Source organism: Cucurbita moschata, unplaced genomic scaffold, assembly GCF_002738365.1.
Source record: "Cucurbita moschata cultivar Rifu unplaced genomic scaffold, Cmos_1.0 Cmo_Scf00005, whole genome shotgun sequence".
Classification (NCBI taxonomy): Eukaryota; Viridiplantae; Streptophyta; class Magnoliopsida; order Cucurbitales; family Cucurbitaceae; genus Cucurbita; species Cucurbita moschata.
In genome coordinates, this window is record NW_019268521.1 from 1077757 (window position 1) to 1089204 (window position 11448).

Sequence of the window (11448 nt, forward strand, 5' to 3'; positions counted from 1 at the left end):
TACTTATTATAATAAGGTGTCACCTTCTTGTAGATTATAAATATTAATATGATTATTAGTAGTAATAAATTCAAGCCAACTATGTTGTTATTCCCTTCAATAATTGTCGTATTGAATATTTTATTTCCTTATTTTTATTTGGTTTCAATTATTAACCTCGTTGTCTCAAAATTAAACAATTTTTTTTTCTAACTAATTTCATAAAAATATTACCTTTCATCATTAAAGTCCACTTCTAAGCACGTAGTGGGTCCCCTCTCCCTTTTAAAATTGTTATTACCCGTACACGACTATCAATTCTTTTAAACCTTTTTTATCACTCTCATTTGGACGTGACTTCGATTCATTCATGTACCAGTCATTTACTTGAGTGTCGCATGCTCATTAGCTTCCGCTTTGGTTCTTCCCCAAACCATATTTTATTGAAGGAGGTATCGCTCTAACACTATTTGTAACGACCCATGTCTAGAATTTGGATCAGGGTTCAGAATCTGAATTTAGTACCTATGTGCTCCAACATTCCCTTGTATTGTCTGCAACATAGTCACGTTATTTACTCATCACGTCTAAGAGTGAACACTATCTTCACAGATTAACACCGGTTATTTCAGAATGTTTTGTCATCACTCACATACATTCTAAGAAAGTTTTCAAAAGTTCATCTAACATAGAATTAGTTCGAACATAATTTAATTTGAACTTTTATGAAAAAAAAAACCTCGTAATTAAAACAAATAAAGTGATGAAAAGTCATGCAATACACATTTAATTAACTAAAACTAAAAAAGGAGAAATTAATTGCCAATGGCCATTATTATGGTAGGTCACAATCTTACCTAAATTGGTCGCTATTTAAATTTAATTTCATAAATAGATGAAAAAAAATTAAATTAAATTTATTATTTCTTTAAATTATAATTTTAAAATGTAATTTATTTAATATATATTAGTAAAAATTAATGAAGGGCATTTTTGGAAGGAGGATGGAAATGATTGGAAGCTTTGAATATTGGAGGGCAGTGAAAAAGTAGGGAAAGGATGAAAGTGATAAAAAAAACAAAAAGTGAGGGGTAATTTGGTCATTTGGGTTCAAGTGTTGCCAAACATACCCAATGGTATCCAAAACCCACCTCCATAAAGCAAAGCTGACCTACAATGCTCCAACTTGTTTTCTTATCCCATACCACTTTCAATTTCCAACTAATTTTTTCCTTTTTTTAAAAAAAAAAAAATTAATTAATTAATTACTCGATATTAATATGAAAATCTAACACGTTTCTTAATTAAACAGTTACAATGGTTCGATGGATATCTTATAAGAGGAAAGATTTGATATGGGTGTTTAAGTGACTCAAGAACTCGATCAATCTCGACTACTCAATTTAAACCATAAAAGTTGGGTTGAGTTAGAATTTTTTTCTCCGGGTTGTGTTGGGTTTAATTTTTGTTTGGATAAATATGTGGGTCATCATTTTTTTGACCAACTAGTCTACTTTTAAGATTATTATGAAGATTAAGAATATTTGTTTGACGTTTGTAACGGTCGTAGGTGATGTGTTATATCTTGTGAATGTTTGATATTAGAGTTTTATGAAATTTTAGTTATTAATGTAACCTATATTATCTAGAACTTTTTAAATAATTAAAAAAAAAAAAAATTGACAACTCAATCCAACCCAACCTTGAAAATAGAAAGTTGGGTTAGGTTGCGAACACTATTAGAGTTACTCAAGTCACCAATCCAACCAACTCGAAATTGAGTTGGGTTGGTTTAGGTCAGGTTGTAAACACTATTCAAGTTACTCAAGTCACCAACCCAATCAGCCCGAAATTGGGTTGGGTTGGTTCGGGTCAGGTAGTGAACACTATTCGAGTTACTCAAGTCACCAACCTAATCAACCCAAAATTGAGTTGAGTTGGTACGAGTCAGGTTGTGAGCACTATTCAACTTACTCAAGTCACCAATCCAACCAACTCGAAATTGGGTTGGGTTGGTTCGGGTCAGGTTGTGAATACTATTCGAGTTACTCAAGTCACCAACCCAATCAACTCGAAATTTTGAGTTGGTCCAAAAGATTTTTCTAATCTAACTCAACTCAACCCAACCGATATACACGCACATCATCGACTAAAATAAGGTTTAAATAGGAAATGAATAAACTATATATATATATTTTAAGGAAAGCTTGAAAGCCAAGTGGGTCTAATGATTGGGTTTGTGCAAACCCTCCCCATAAAAGGGAAAAGAAGACTTAAGATTCTATAACTTAATTAAGCATATAAATTAAAGAAAATAAATAATAAAATACTTTGAATTTTTTTTTTTTATAAAATATTAAATTTTATTTTTACAAAAAAAGGGAGGGGGGCCATTGATCATGACAGGCATATCCCACCAAGGATTAAAAAAATTTAATTATATATATATATATATATAAAATCACCCTATGTATAAAACTCCCTCACATTCATCCAATAACTAGAGGCACCCATGGAAGTGGACTCCGGCGAGGCGGTGGTGGCGGCGGCGGCCGAGGCGGTGGAGACCCACGAAGAAGTTAGCGGTGGCGGTGGTGGCGGAGGATCGAATTCCGGTGAAGAAGAAAAGGGGTTGTCTTTTGGTGGGAACCGATGGCCTAGACAAGAGACTTTGGCTTTGTTGAAGATAAGATCCGATATGGGCGTAGCTTTTAGAGATGCTACTCATAAAGCTCCATTATGGGATGAAGTTTCAAGGTTTTTTCTCAATTCATATTCTTTTTCTCTGCAAGTTCATATCAAATTTGAAAAATTTAATCAATTTGATCTTAATTGGCATGTTCTAACATGAGTTTGTCTGTTTTTCTCTCTCTTCTAATGCAAAAGCTTAGAACTTTATCTCTCTTTTTCTCTCTCTTCTTTAGATCTTTGAATTGGTTGAGATTTCAGGAAGCTAAGGGAGCTTGGATTCAATAGAACTCCAAAGAAATGCAAAGAGAAATTTGAGAATGTTTATAAGTATCACAAGAGAACCAAAGAAGCTCGAAGTGGGAAATCCAATAATACCAAAAAGATTTATAGGTTTTCTGATGAATTGGAGGCTTTTAATCACATTTCATTTCAATCTCACCACCGGCAAGTGGCGGCGACACCGTCGCATTACGATCAACCAGGGAAAATAACCACCGATACTATTATATCGACGATGAACAATTCATTACCACCAAAACCCTCAAACCCTCTTTCCAATTTCCCAAACATGGCGGTTAACGTGATGTTTTCGAGCTCGACGTCGTCATCAACCGCATCAGAGGAAGATCCGTTCCGAAGTAGGAGGAGGAGGAAGAAGAGAAAATGGAGTGATTTCTTCCTGAGGTTAACAAAGGAGGTAATAGAGAAGCAAGAAGGGCTTCAATTAAAATTCTTAGAAGCCTTGGAGAGAATAGAGAATCAAAGAAAATTAAGAGATGAAGCATGGAGAATCAAAGAAATGAAAAGGGTTAATCAAGAACATGAAGTTTTAGTTCAAGAGATGTCGATGGCCGCCGCGAAAGACGCCGCGGTCGTTGCATTGTTACAGAAGATATCTCCATTCCCATCTCCGCCACCGCCACCACCGCCGCCACCGACTCGTCCTCAAGACGGGGAGATAAGGCCGTCGAGATGGCCAAAGGAAGAAATTGAAGCATTGATAAGGGTTAGAACAAGAATGGAAATGAAGTATGAAGAGAATGGGGCAAAAGGGTTAGTGTGGGAAGAGATATCAACAGCCATGAGAGGGTTTGGATACAATAGAAGCTCAAAGAGATGCAAAGAGAAATGGGAGAACATAAACAAATACTTCAAAAAGGTGAAAGATAGCAACAAGAAGAGGCCAGAAGATGCCAAGACATGTCCTTACTATCACCAATTGGATGCTATCTATAAAGAGAAGGAAAAAGGCATGAGCTTTGATATCAATAGCCAAATGGAGCCATTGATGGTTGAGCCAGAGCAACAATGGCCGCCACCATTTCAGGTCAATCAAATCATGGGGAATCAAGAGGAAGAAGAAGGAGAAGAAGAAGAAAGTAGTTGCACAGAAGGGTTGCAATCTTCAATAAGCATATGATATCCATTACATAGTTGAAAAGGGGTAAAAGTTTGGCACAAAAAGCAAGCAACTTTGCAATACATGTGCTAAAGAGCACTAGAATTTGTATGATAATTAATTGTTGTTGTTTATAGTGGGATTAATTGAATTTCCTTTTTTTCTTCTTATAATCGTAATCAAGCTTAAATTATTGTCAAATTTTGTTCTATGAATTATTGTTGTGCATGTTTTAAAAGTTTGATAGAATTAGCTTAGGCATGGCCTATGTAGCAATCGGTGTCGGGTCATTTTGGATGGTCCTTGCTCTAATAAAAAGTTGAAAAATGTTGAGTAAATACGCACCAAGTAACCTCAAGTAATAAAAAAAAAGGTTGAGAAGTGGAGAGTTAGACTCCGCGGTAAAAGAAGGTCCATTACTTTCTTTTATTCCACTTAAATAGTTTGAAACTCATCAAAGAATAGACGTTTCCAGGCTAGTCTTTTGGCTGATCCGACTTGGGTCTGACACGCTCGGACCCCTTTTCCACTAGTTTCGGGTCATTTTGGATGGTCCTTGCTCTAATAAAAAGTTGAAAAATGTTGAGTAAATACGCACCAAGTAACCTCAAGTAATAAAAAAAAAAGGTTGAGAAGTGGAGAGTTAAACTCCGCGGTAAAAGAAGGTCCATTACTTTCTTTTATTCCACTTAAATAGTTTGAAACTCGTCAAAGAATAGACGTTTCCATGCTAGTCTTTTGGCTGATCCGACTTGGGTCTGACACGCTCGGACCCCTTTTCCACTAGTTTTAGCTCTTTAAAAGCTAATTGAGATTCTTGGAGCCAGAGAGCAACGTAAAACTAATATCAAGGGGTCGTAGTAGTAGAGTTTCGATTTAGGGGTCGTAGTAGTAGAGTTTCGATTTAGACCAACCAAGTACGTGATTCTACTATCGGCACGGACATGATACACGTTCGACTGCGAGGCCGTCTTGTGGTGAATAGGAAATAGGAAAGTAGTAACATCGCAGAAAGAGGGGTCAAACTTCTGACCTTGTGGTCAAGAGCCACACGCTCTAATCAACTAAGCTATTACAGCTTTTTTATGACAACTTGTGCCTAGGATTTATATAACAATTTGGCACCTAATAGCTCTTGCCTCCCCCTATGGCATGGTTATATTACTTACTCCTCATTTCTAAGAGTGAGGACTATCCACACACACCAATATGAGTCTCCTTGCTTCTAAGAGGGAAGACTATCTCCACATACCATCACAAGTTCTTCCAGGTAGTTCTTACATTGAATAATCAAAAAGGAAGGTGTACCTTGTTGGTATAGGTAGTGACTTTCAATTCTTTGAAGTCTTTCGTAACTATGAGATTGAAATGATGAGTAAGGACACGTACACTGTGAGATTGAAATGTCCATCATGCTTGCATGGTGCACGACAACCATTGTACTTTCGGGTGTCTGGCTATAGCCTAGAGGAGCTAGCCCGACTAGCAAGCCCAATAGATGTGCGAGTCCGCCTGGTAGGCCCACGCTCGCATGTGTGAGTCGTGGAATACTACACATCCAACTATGTTTTGAATAAGGATGTTTTTGTTTATTTTTTAGTTTGAAAATATTATTAACTTTTTTAAAAATTTAAAAGTAGGAAATTTGAGGGTATTTTTATTAAGAAGTAATTTTGTGGTCAAAGGGATAAGGGCAGGAGTAAAATGGTGGCCCTCTTTCATTAAAAGCTAAAGGTCCCATTGGAAGTGAGTGGCCATGTTCCATTAAAAGCTTCATATGTTTTGAATACACAAAAAGCTCATTTTGATATGTTGCCATCAAACTCACACATGCTATCTCTCTCTTCCCTAAAACCCTATCTATTCACTTCAACATTTGTCCTTCCTTTCAACTTGTTGCCAAATTCATGGGCTAAAGTTGATATGAACCCGTTTTATTTAGATGCTACTTTTTGCTAGCGAATCAGTTAGAGAGGAAATGAATCACTTCTTATAAGGGTGTGAAAACTTGCCCTAGCAGACACGTTTTAAAATCGTGAGGCTGATATTGATACGTAACAGGCTAAAATGGATATATCTGCTAGTGGTGGACTTGAATTGTTACAACTGGTATTAGAGCCAGACATTGGGCAATCTGGGAGCGAGGATGCTGGGCACCCAAGGGTAGTGAATTGTGAGATCTCATATCGGTTGGGGGGAGGAACGAAGCATTCCTTATAAGGGTATGGAAACATCTCCGTAGTAGATGGGTTTTAAGACCTTGAGGCTGATGACGATACGTAACGGGCCAAAACGAACAATATTCCCCAAAACATTTCTTATAACGGTGTGGAAACCTCTCCCTAGTAGATGCATTTTAAAACTATGAGGCTGATGACAATACGTAACGGGCCAAAGCGGACAATATTTATTAGCAGTGGACTTGGATTGTTACAGTTTTCAACGTCAATTCATACATGATCTAGCACTAAGTGAGTAAGACATCTCTATTACACAATTTCAAGAGTCTGATATAGCTTGATCTCAGAATACTCCATAATTGTTGTGATATCCACATTGGTTGGAGAGGAAAACGAAACACCCTATATAAGGGTGTGGAAACCTTTACCTAGCAAGTGCGTTTTAAAGCCTCGAGAGGAAGCCCGAAAGGAAAAACCCAAAGAGAGTAATATCTGCTAGCGGTGGGCTTGAGCTGCTCTTTTCGGTGTTTATGTGTCAGTCTGCATCGGGTTTTGTCAATCTCCCCTAAAACCTTTTTATTATGCCAAATTAATCACAAAAACATATCGCATTCTAGGGTTAATATGGACAATATTTCAAATAATTGTATTGATTCACTTTTCACTATATATAGTATGAAGGAATGAGATATGTAAATGTAGGTTAAATTAAGGGGGGAAAAAAATATGATCCACATAAAATTGATTAAAAAATTTGTATGATAAAAATGGAATTAATTCCAAGAAATTTGGTGGCACGCAATTGGGTAATAATGAACAAAAGGGGCTTGTCATTTTCAGACACATGACTAACGGCTAGATGTTCTAATAGGTATCACAAAAAGGTGCTTGCTTTGAGTTTATAGGTAAAATGTAATAAAATCATGAGATTTAAGCATTAATGAGTTATTCAAATGATTGTTATGGACTAAACAATGATGAAAAGTGCGATCATTAGTGGCTAATGATTAGAGTCGAAATCTATTGATATTGAAGCATCCTTATGATTTCTCACCATATTGTACCAGTTTACATGATGTTTATGCTTATAAATATTATGAACGACTATCTCAGACAAACCTGAGTTTGCAAATTCAATATCCTAAGTATACTTATTTTTGTGTAACTACCCGACTTTTTAAAATCGTTTTTAAGCAATTTTATATCATCAAGATCACTCTCATTCGAATATAGTCTTGGTTGATTCATGTGCGTTTTCCTTTACTCGGGTGTATACTTGTGGGATCCCATATTGGTTAGAGAAGGGAACAAAACTTTCCTTGTAAGGGTGTGGAAACCTCTCTCTAATAGACACATTTTAAAATCATGTGACTGATGACAATATGTAACCGGCCAAAGTGGACAATATTTTTTAGTGGTGAGCTTGAGCTGTTACAAAGATATCAAAGTCAGAGATACGGGGCAGTGTGCCAGCGAGGACGCTGAGGGAACGAATCATTCCTTATAAGGGTGTGGAAATCTCTTCCTAGTAGACGAGTTTTAAGATCGTGAAGCGAAGCATTCTCCAGGCGATGTGCCAGAGAGGATGTTGAGCCCTAAATCGAGGTTGATTGTGAGATCTCACATTGATTGGAGAGGGTAACGAAGCATTCCTTGTAAGGTTGTGAAAAACTCTCCCTAATAAACACATTTTAAAATTGTGAGACTAACGGCGATACATAATGTGTCAAAGCAGACAACCACGTGAATGCATAACTTCATGTTAACTACATTAAAACCAAACACTTTTAATTCTTCTTGAACAATGATCATATAGAGGGAAAAAGAAAAAAAAAAAGTTCTTTTATAGTTTTGTAGAATGTCATGACCATCGACGTTATTAATAGTTTAGAAATTTTTATAACAATTTTTATAGCTATAATGAACGTTATGATAGAGTATGTAAGCATAACTTATATATGTTGCTTGGAAACATTTTATAACATTTTTAATTAAATCTATAATATGTTATCCCAAAACCTTTTCTGTTCTTGTCATCCCAAAATCTGTACTCAAACGTCTTAGAACCATAGCTTATGAAGTAGCACTCCACACCCTCAACGTTAAGTTTGTCACTCTTCTCTAGATCAACACGAACATACGCAATACAACCAAGAGTTCTCAAGTGAGAGTACTTGAGTTCTTTTCTTGTCCATACTTCGTCTGACAACTTGAACTCCAAGGGTACTAACGACCCTCTATTAATCAAATAGACTGCTGTATTTACAACATTAGCCCAAAATGTCTCTGCCAATCCAGAATGAATCTTCACACTCTGCTCACTCATTCAATGTTCTGTTCATCTTTTTTGCAACATCATTTTGTCTTGCTTTACCGGGAACTGTTCTTGTTAATCTAATTTCCTCGACTGCACAAAATGTTTTGAATTCTGACTTGTCGTACTCCCCTCCATTGTCAGACCTCAGGCATTTGATCTTCAAGCCGGTTTGATTTTCACTTTCAGCTTTCCACTTCTTGAAGGTGGCAAACACATTGGACTTATGTTTCAGGAAATAAATTCACACCTTACTGCTGAAATCATCGATGAAGGTGACATAGAACTTTGATCCACCAAGTGATGGAACTGGAGATGGTCCCCAAACATTTGTATGAATCATTTCCAATCACACTTTCTTCAATTCTCTGGCTGTCCTTATGAAGCTAACTCGTTTCTGCTTGCTCATAACGCAGTTCTCACAACGACCCCATATCAATAGATTTCAGACATTCTAAAACTTTTTTTGCAGCCAGCATCTTCATTCCTTTCACGCTCATATATCCAAGTCTATGGTGCCATATACTTGAATTTGAAGCACTCTCAGCAACAACAACTATGTTCATACAGCTGCAGTGTTGTATAATGTTCTAGATTTTGTGCAACGTGCTACCACCATAGCACCCTTTATAATCTTCCACGAACTCTTCCCTCACTCTGTTGCATAACCTATGTTGTCCAACTGACCAATAGAGATCATGTTCTTCTTGAGACCAATAATATATCTGTCAACCTTTAATGTCCACTGATTTTCTGTCGGAGTTATTATGCTGACATCCCCTTTTCCTTTAATCTCCAAATCTTTGTTGTTGGCAAGATACACCTCTCAAAATCTCCAGACTTGAAATTCTAGAAAAACTCTTTATTTGAAAACAAATGAAAAGATGAACCTGAATCCAAAATCTAGGATTCAATTGGACTATCTAGCTTGAGGATTAGAGCATCTCCAATATCTTCGGCTGAATTTATAGAATCATCATCTCCAAATTTGTGATTCTATTTCCTCTTTAGTCTCCACAATTCCAACACGTTACTTTTGGTCTATTTGGAGATTTTTCTCGATTTTTTTATTTTGATCGCCCTTTGTTTGGGCCCTTCGGTTTACTTCTTCCCCGTTGGTCAACATTGAGAGCACTACCAGATCAATTCTCAATTTCTCGTTTGTGAATACTTTCACTGAGAACTACATCTCAAATTTCATCAAACTTCAGTTTATCAAATCTTCGAAAATTGCTGATTGTGGCAACAATAGTATCCCATGATTCGGGTAAAGATGACATATAAAACAGATCCACCTTAAGACATCTATAGATTCAACAATCTTCGCATCAAATACACATTGTTCATAACCAACGATTTTTCGTACATATTCGACAGCGCCTTCAACAGATGACGTTGTCTTCTCCTTGATGATGTTGAACGCCACATTTCTAGATAGCATCAACCGTATCAGCCCTAAAGCTTGTCGATCCTTGAGCTTCCACTGCTCTGTGGTCATGGTATCCGGCATCACCCCCAACAGGGGTTCGTGAAGATCTTTCTGGTACAGATAATATTCAATCTGCATCTTCCAGAAACCAAATCCGAAATCGGATCCATCAAACTTCTCAATTCCAATCTTTAAACTTTCCATCTTCACAGATCGTGTTGAATTTCGCCTTGCTCTAATACCAGTTGTTAGAATTGCACAACAACACACACTCGATCTAGATGAACACAAAGAACAAGAGAGAAAATACAAAAAGAATATTGGCTAAAGGTTTTGTATTGATGACTTGAGGTATGTAGAATAAGAGAATACAGAAAATACATTTTCAAAGCTCTGCCGAATATATATATGGTTTAGTTTACTATATATAGTTTTACCAAATATAACAATCTAATATATATAACTATCTATCATATAGGTTTACTACTATGTATAACAGTTGATTAAGCTATAAATAAGCATCAGACTCCATAACCTAACAATCACATAATTTCTCGTTTAGTCTGACATCTTGAGTATTAGCGCTAACACTAACCTGTCCTTCCGATCTTGGAAACTTACCTTGCAAGCCTTGGTCCATATGAATGAACACAACCGGGGTGGTAGGAAGTCCAAATGACATGACAACAAACACATAGTGGCCATATCTCTTTCTGAAAGTTGTCTTCGACACATTCTCTTCTTTAATCTTGATATGATGATAACCTAATCATAGGTCTATCTTCGAGAACACCATTTATACCCTAAGTTGATCAAATAAATCCTCTATGCGTGGACGGGGATACTTGTCTTCATTGTCCTCTTATTAAACTCCCTATAATCGATGCATAAATGCACTGGTCCATCCTTCTTTTTTACGAACATCACTGGTGCTCCCCGCGAAGATAAAATATGACGGATAAAGCCTTTATCCAGCAATTGTTGTAGCTATGTCTTGAGTTCCTTTAGCTCTGCTAGTGTCATGTGTCATGGTTGTACTTTCTCAACTGTGTGGCATCGTAATCTTGACACACTTACGACAAGCCTTGTGGGAAACTCAAGCCTCATATTCATTTTTTACCTAACTTTGTGACTTCACTTAAGCGAGGTTTTCCTTCGCCAACCGAACATCACTTTTGCAGAATCCAAGCTTATTCGGCCACACACGCTACCTATGCATGAATGTTCAATCTTCTGCGACACAACCGACGGGCCTCTACACCAGGCCAAGTCATTCAGCTCGACGTTGCCTCTATTCGGGGCCAAGGTCTCTCAATGTAATACTGTTTCCCTGTTATGATCACACAACAACGCACACGCTCGATCTAGATGAACACAAAGAATGAGATAGAGAAAATTGCAAGAATTCTGGCTAAAAGATTTTTTTTTTTTTTTTTTTTTTTTTTTTTTTTTATGA

General features: G+C 36.8%; 1 protein-coding gene and 1 long non-coding RNA gene across 2 annotated transcripts; one reads left to right on the plus strand and one right to left on the minus strand.

Annotated features, from left to right (window-relative positions):
* Positions 1-2472: 2472 nt before the first annotated feature.
* On the plus strand, positions 2473-4270 carry LOC111443500 (trihelix transcription factor GT-2-like). Its single transcript, XM_023081325.1, has 2 exons — positions 2473-2736; positions 2929-4270. The coding sequence occupies exons 1-2, from the start codon at positions 2492-2494 to the stop codon at positions 4088-4090; spliced, it is 1407 nt and encodes a 468-aa protein (XP_022937093.1). The 5' UTR covers positions 2473-2491; the 3' UTR covers positions 4091-4270.
* Positions 4271-6240: 1970 nt separating this feature from the next.
* On the minus strand, positions 6241-6489 carry LOC111443587. Its single transcript, XR_002710526.1, has 2 exons — positions 6433-6489; positions 6241-6328 (listed from the first exon to the last, which is right to left on the minus strand). It is a non-coding gene; the product is annotated as an uncharacterized LOC111443587 (long non-coding RNA).
* Between the last annotated feature and the right edge of the window lie 4959 nt (positions 6490-11448).

What these genes read in the sequence shown, in the direction of transcription:
- LOC111443500 (XM_023081325.1), top strand. Translation starts at nt 2,492, where the DNA reads ATGGAAGTGGACTCCGGCGAGGCGGTGGTGGCGGCGGCGGCCGAGGCG. An exon ending in TTATGGGATGAAGTTTCAAG is followed by an intron (nt 2,737 to 2,928) that starts GTTTTTTCTCAA and finishes TTGAGATTTCAG; the next exon opens with GAAGCTAAGGGAGCTTGGAT.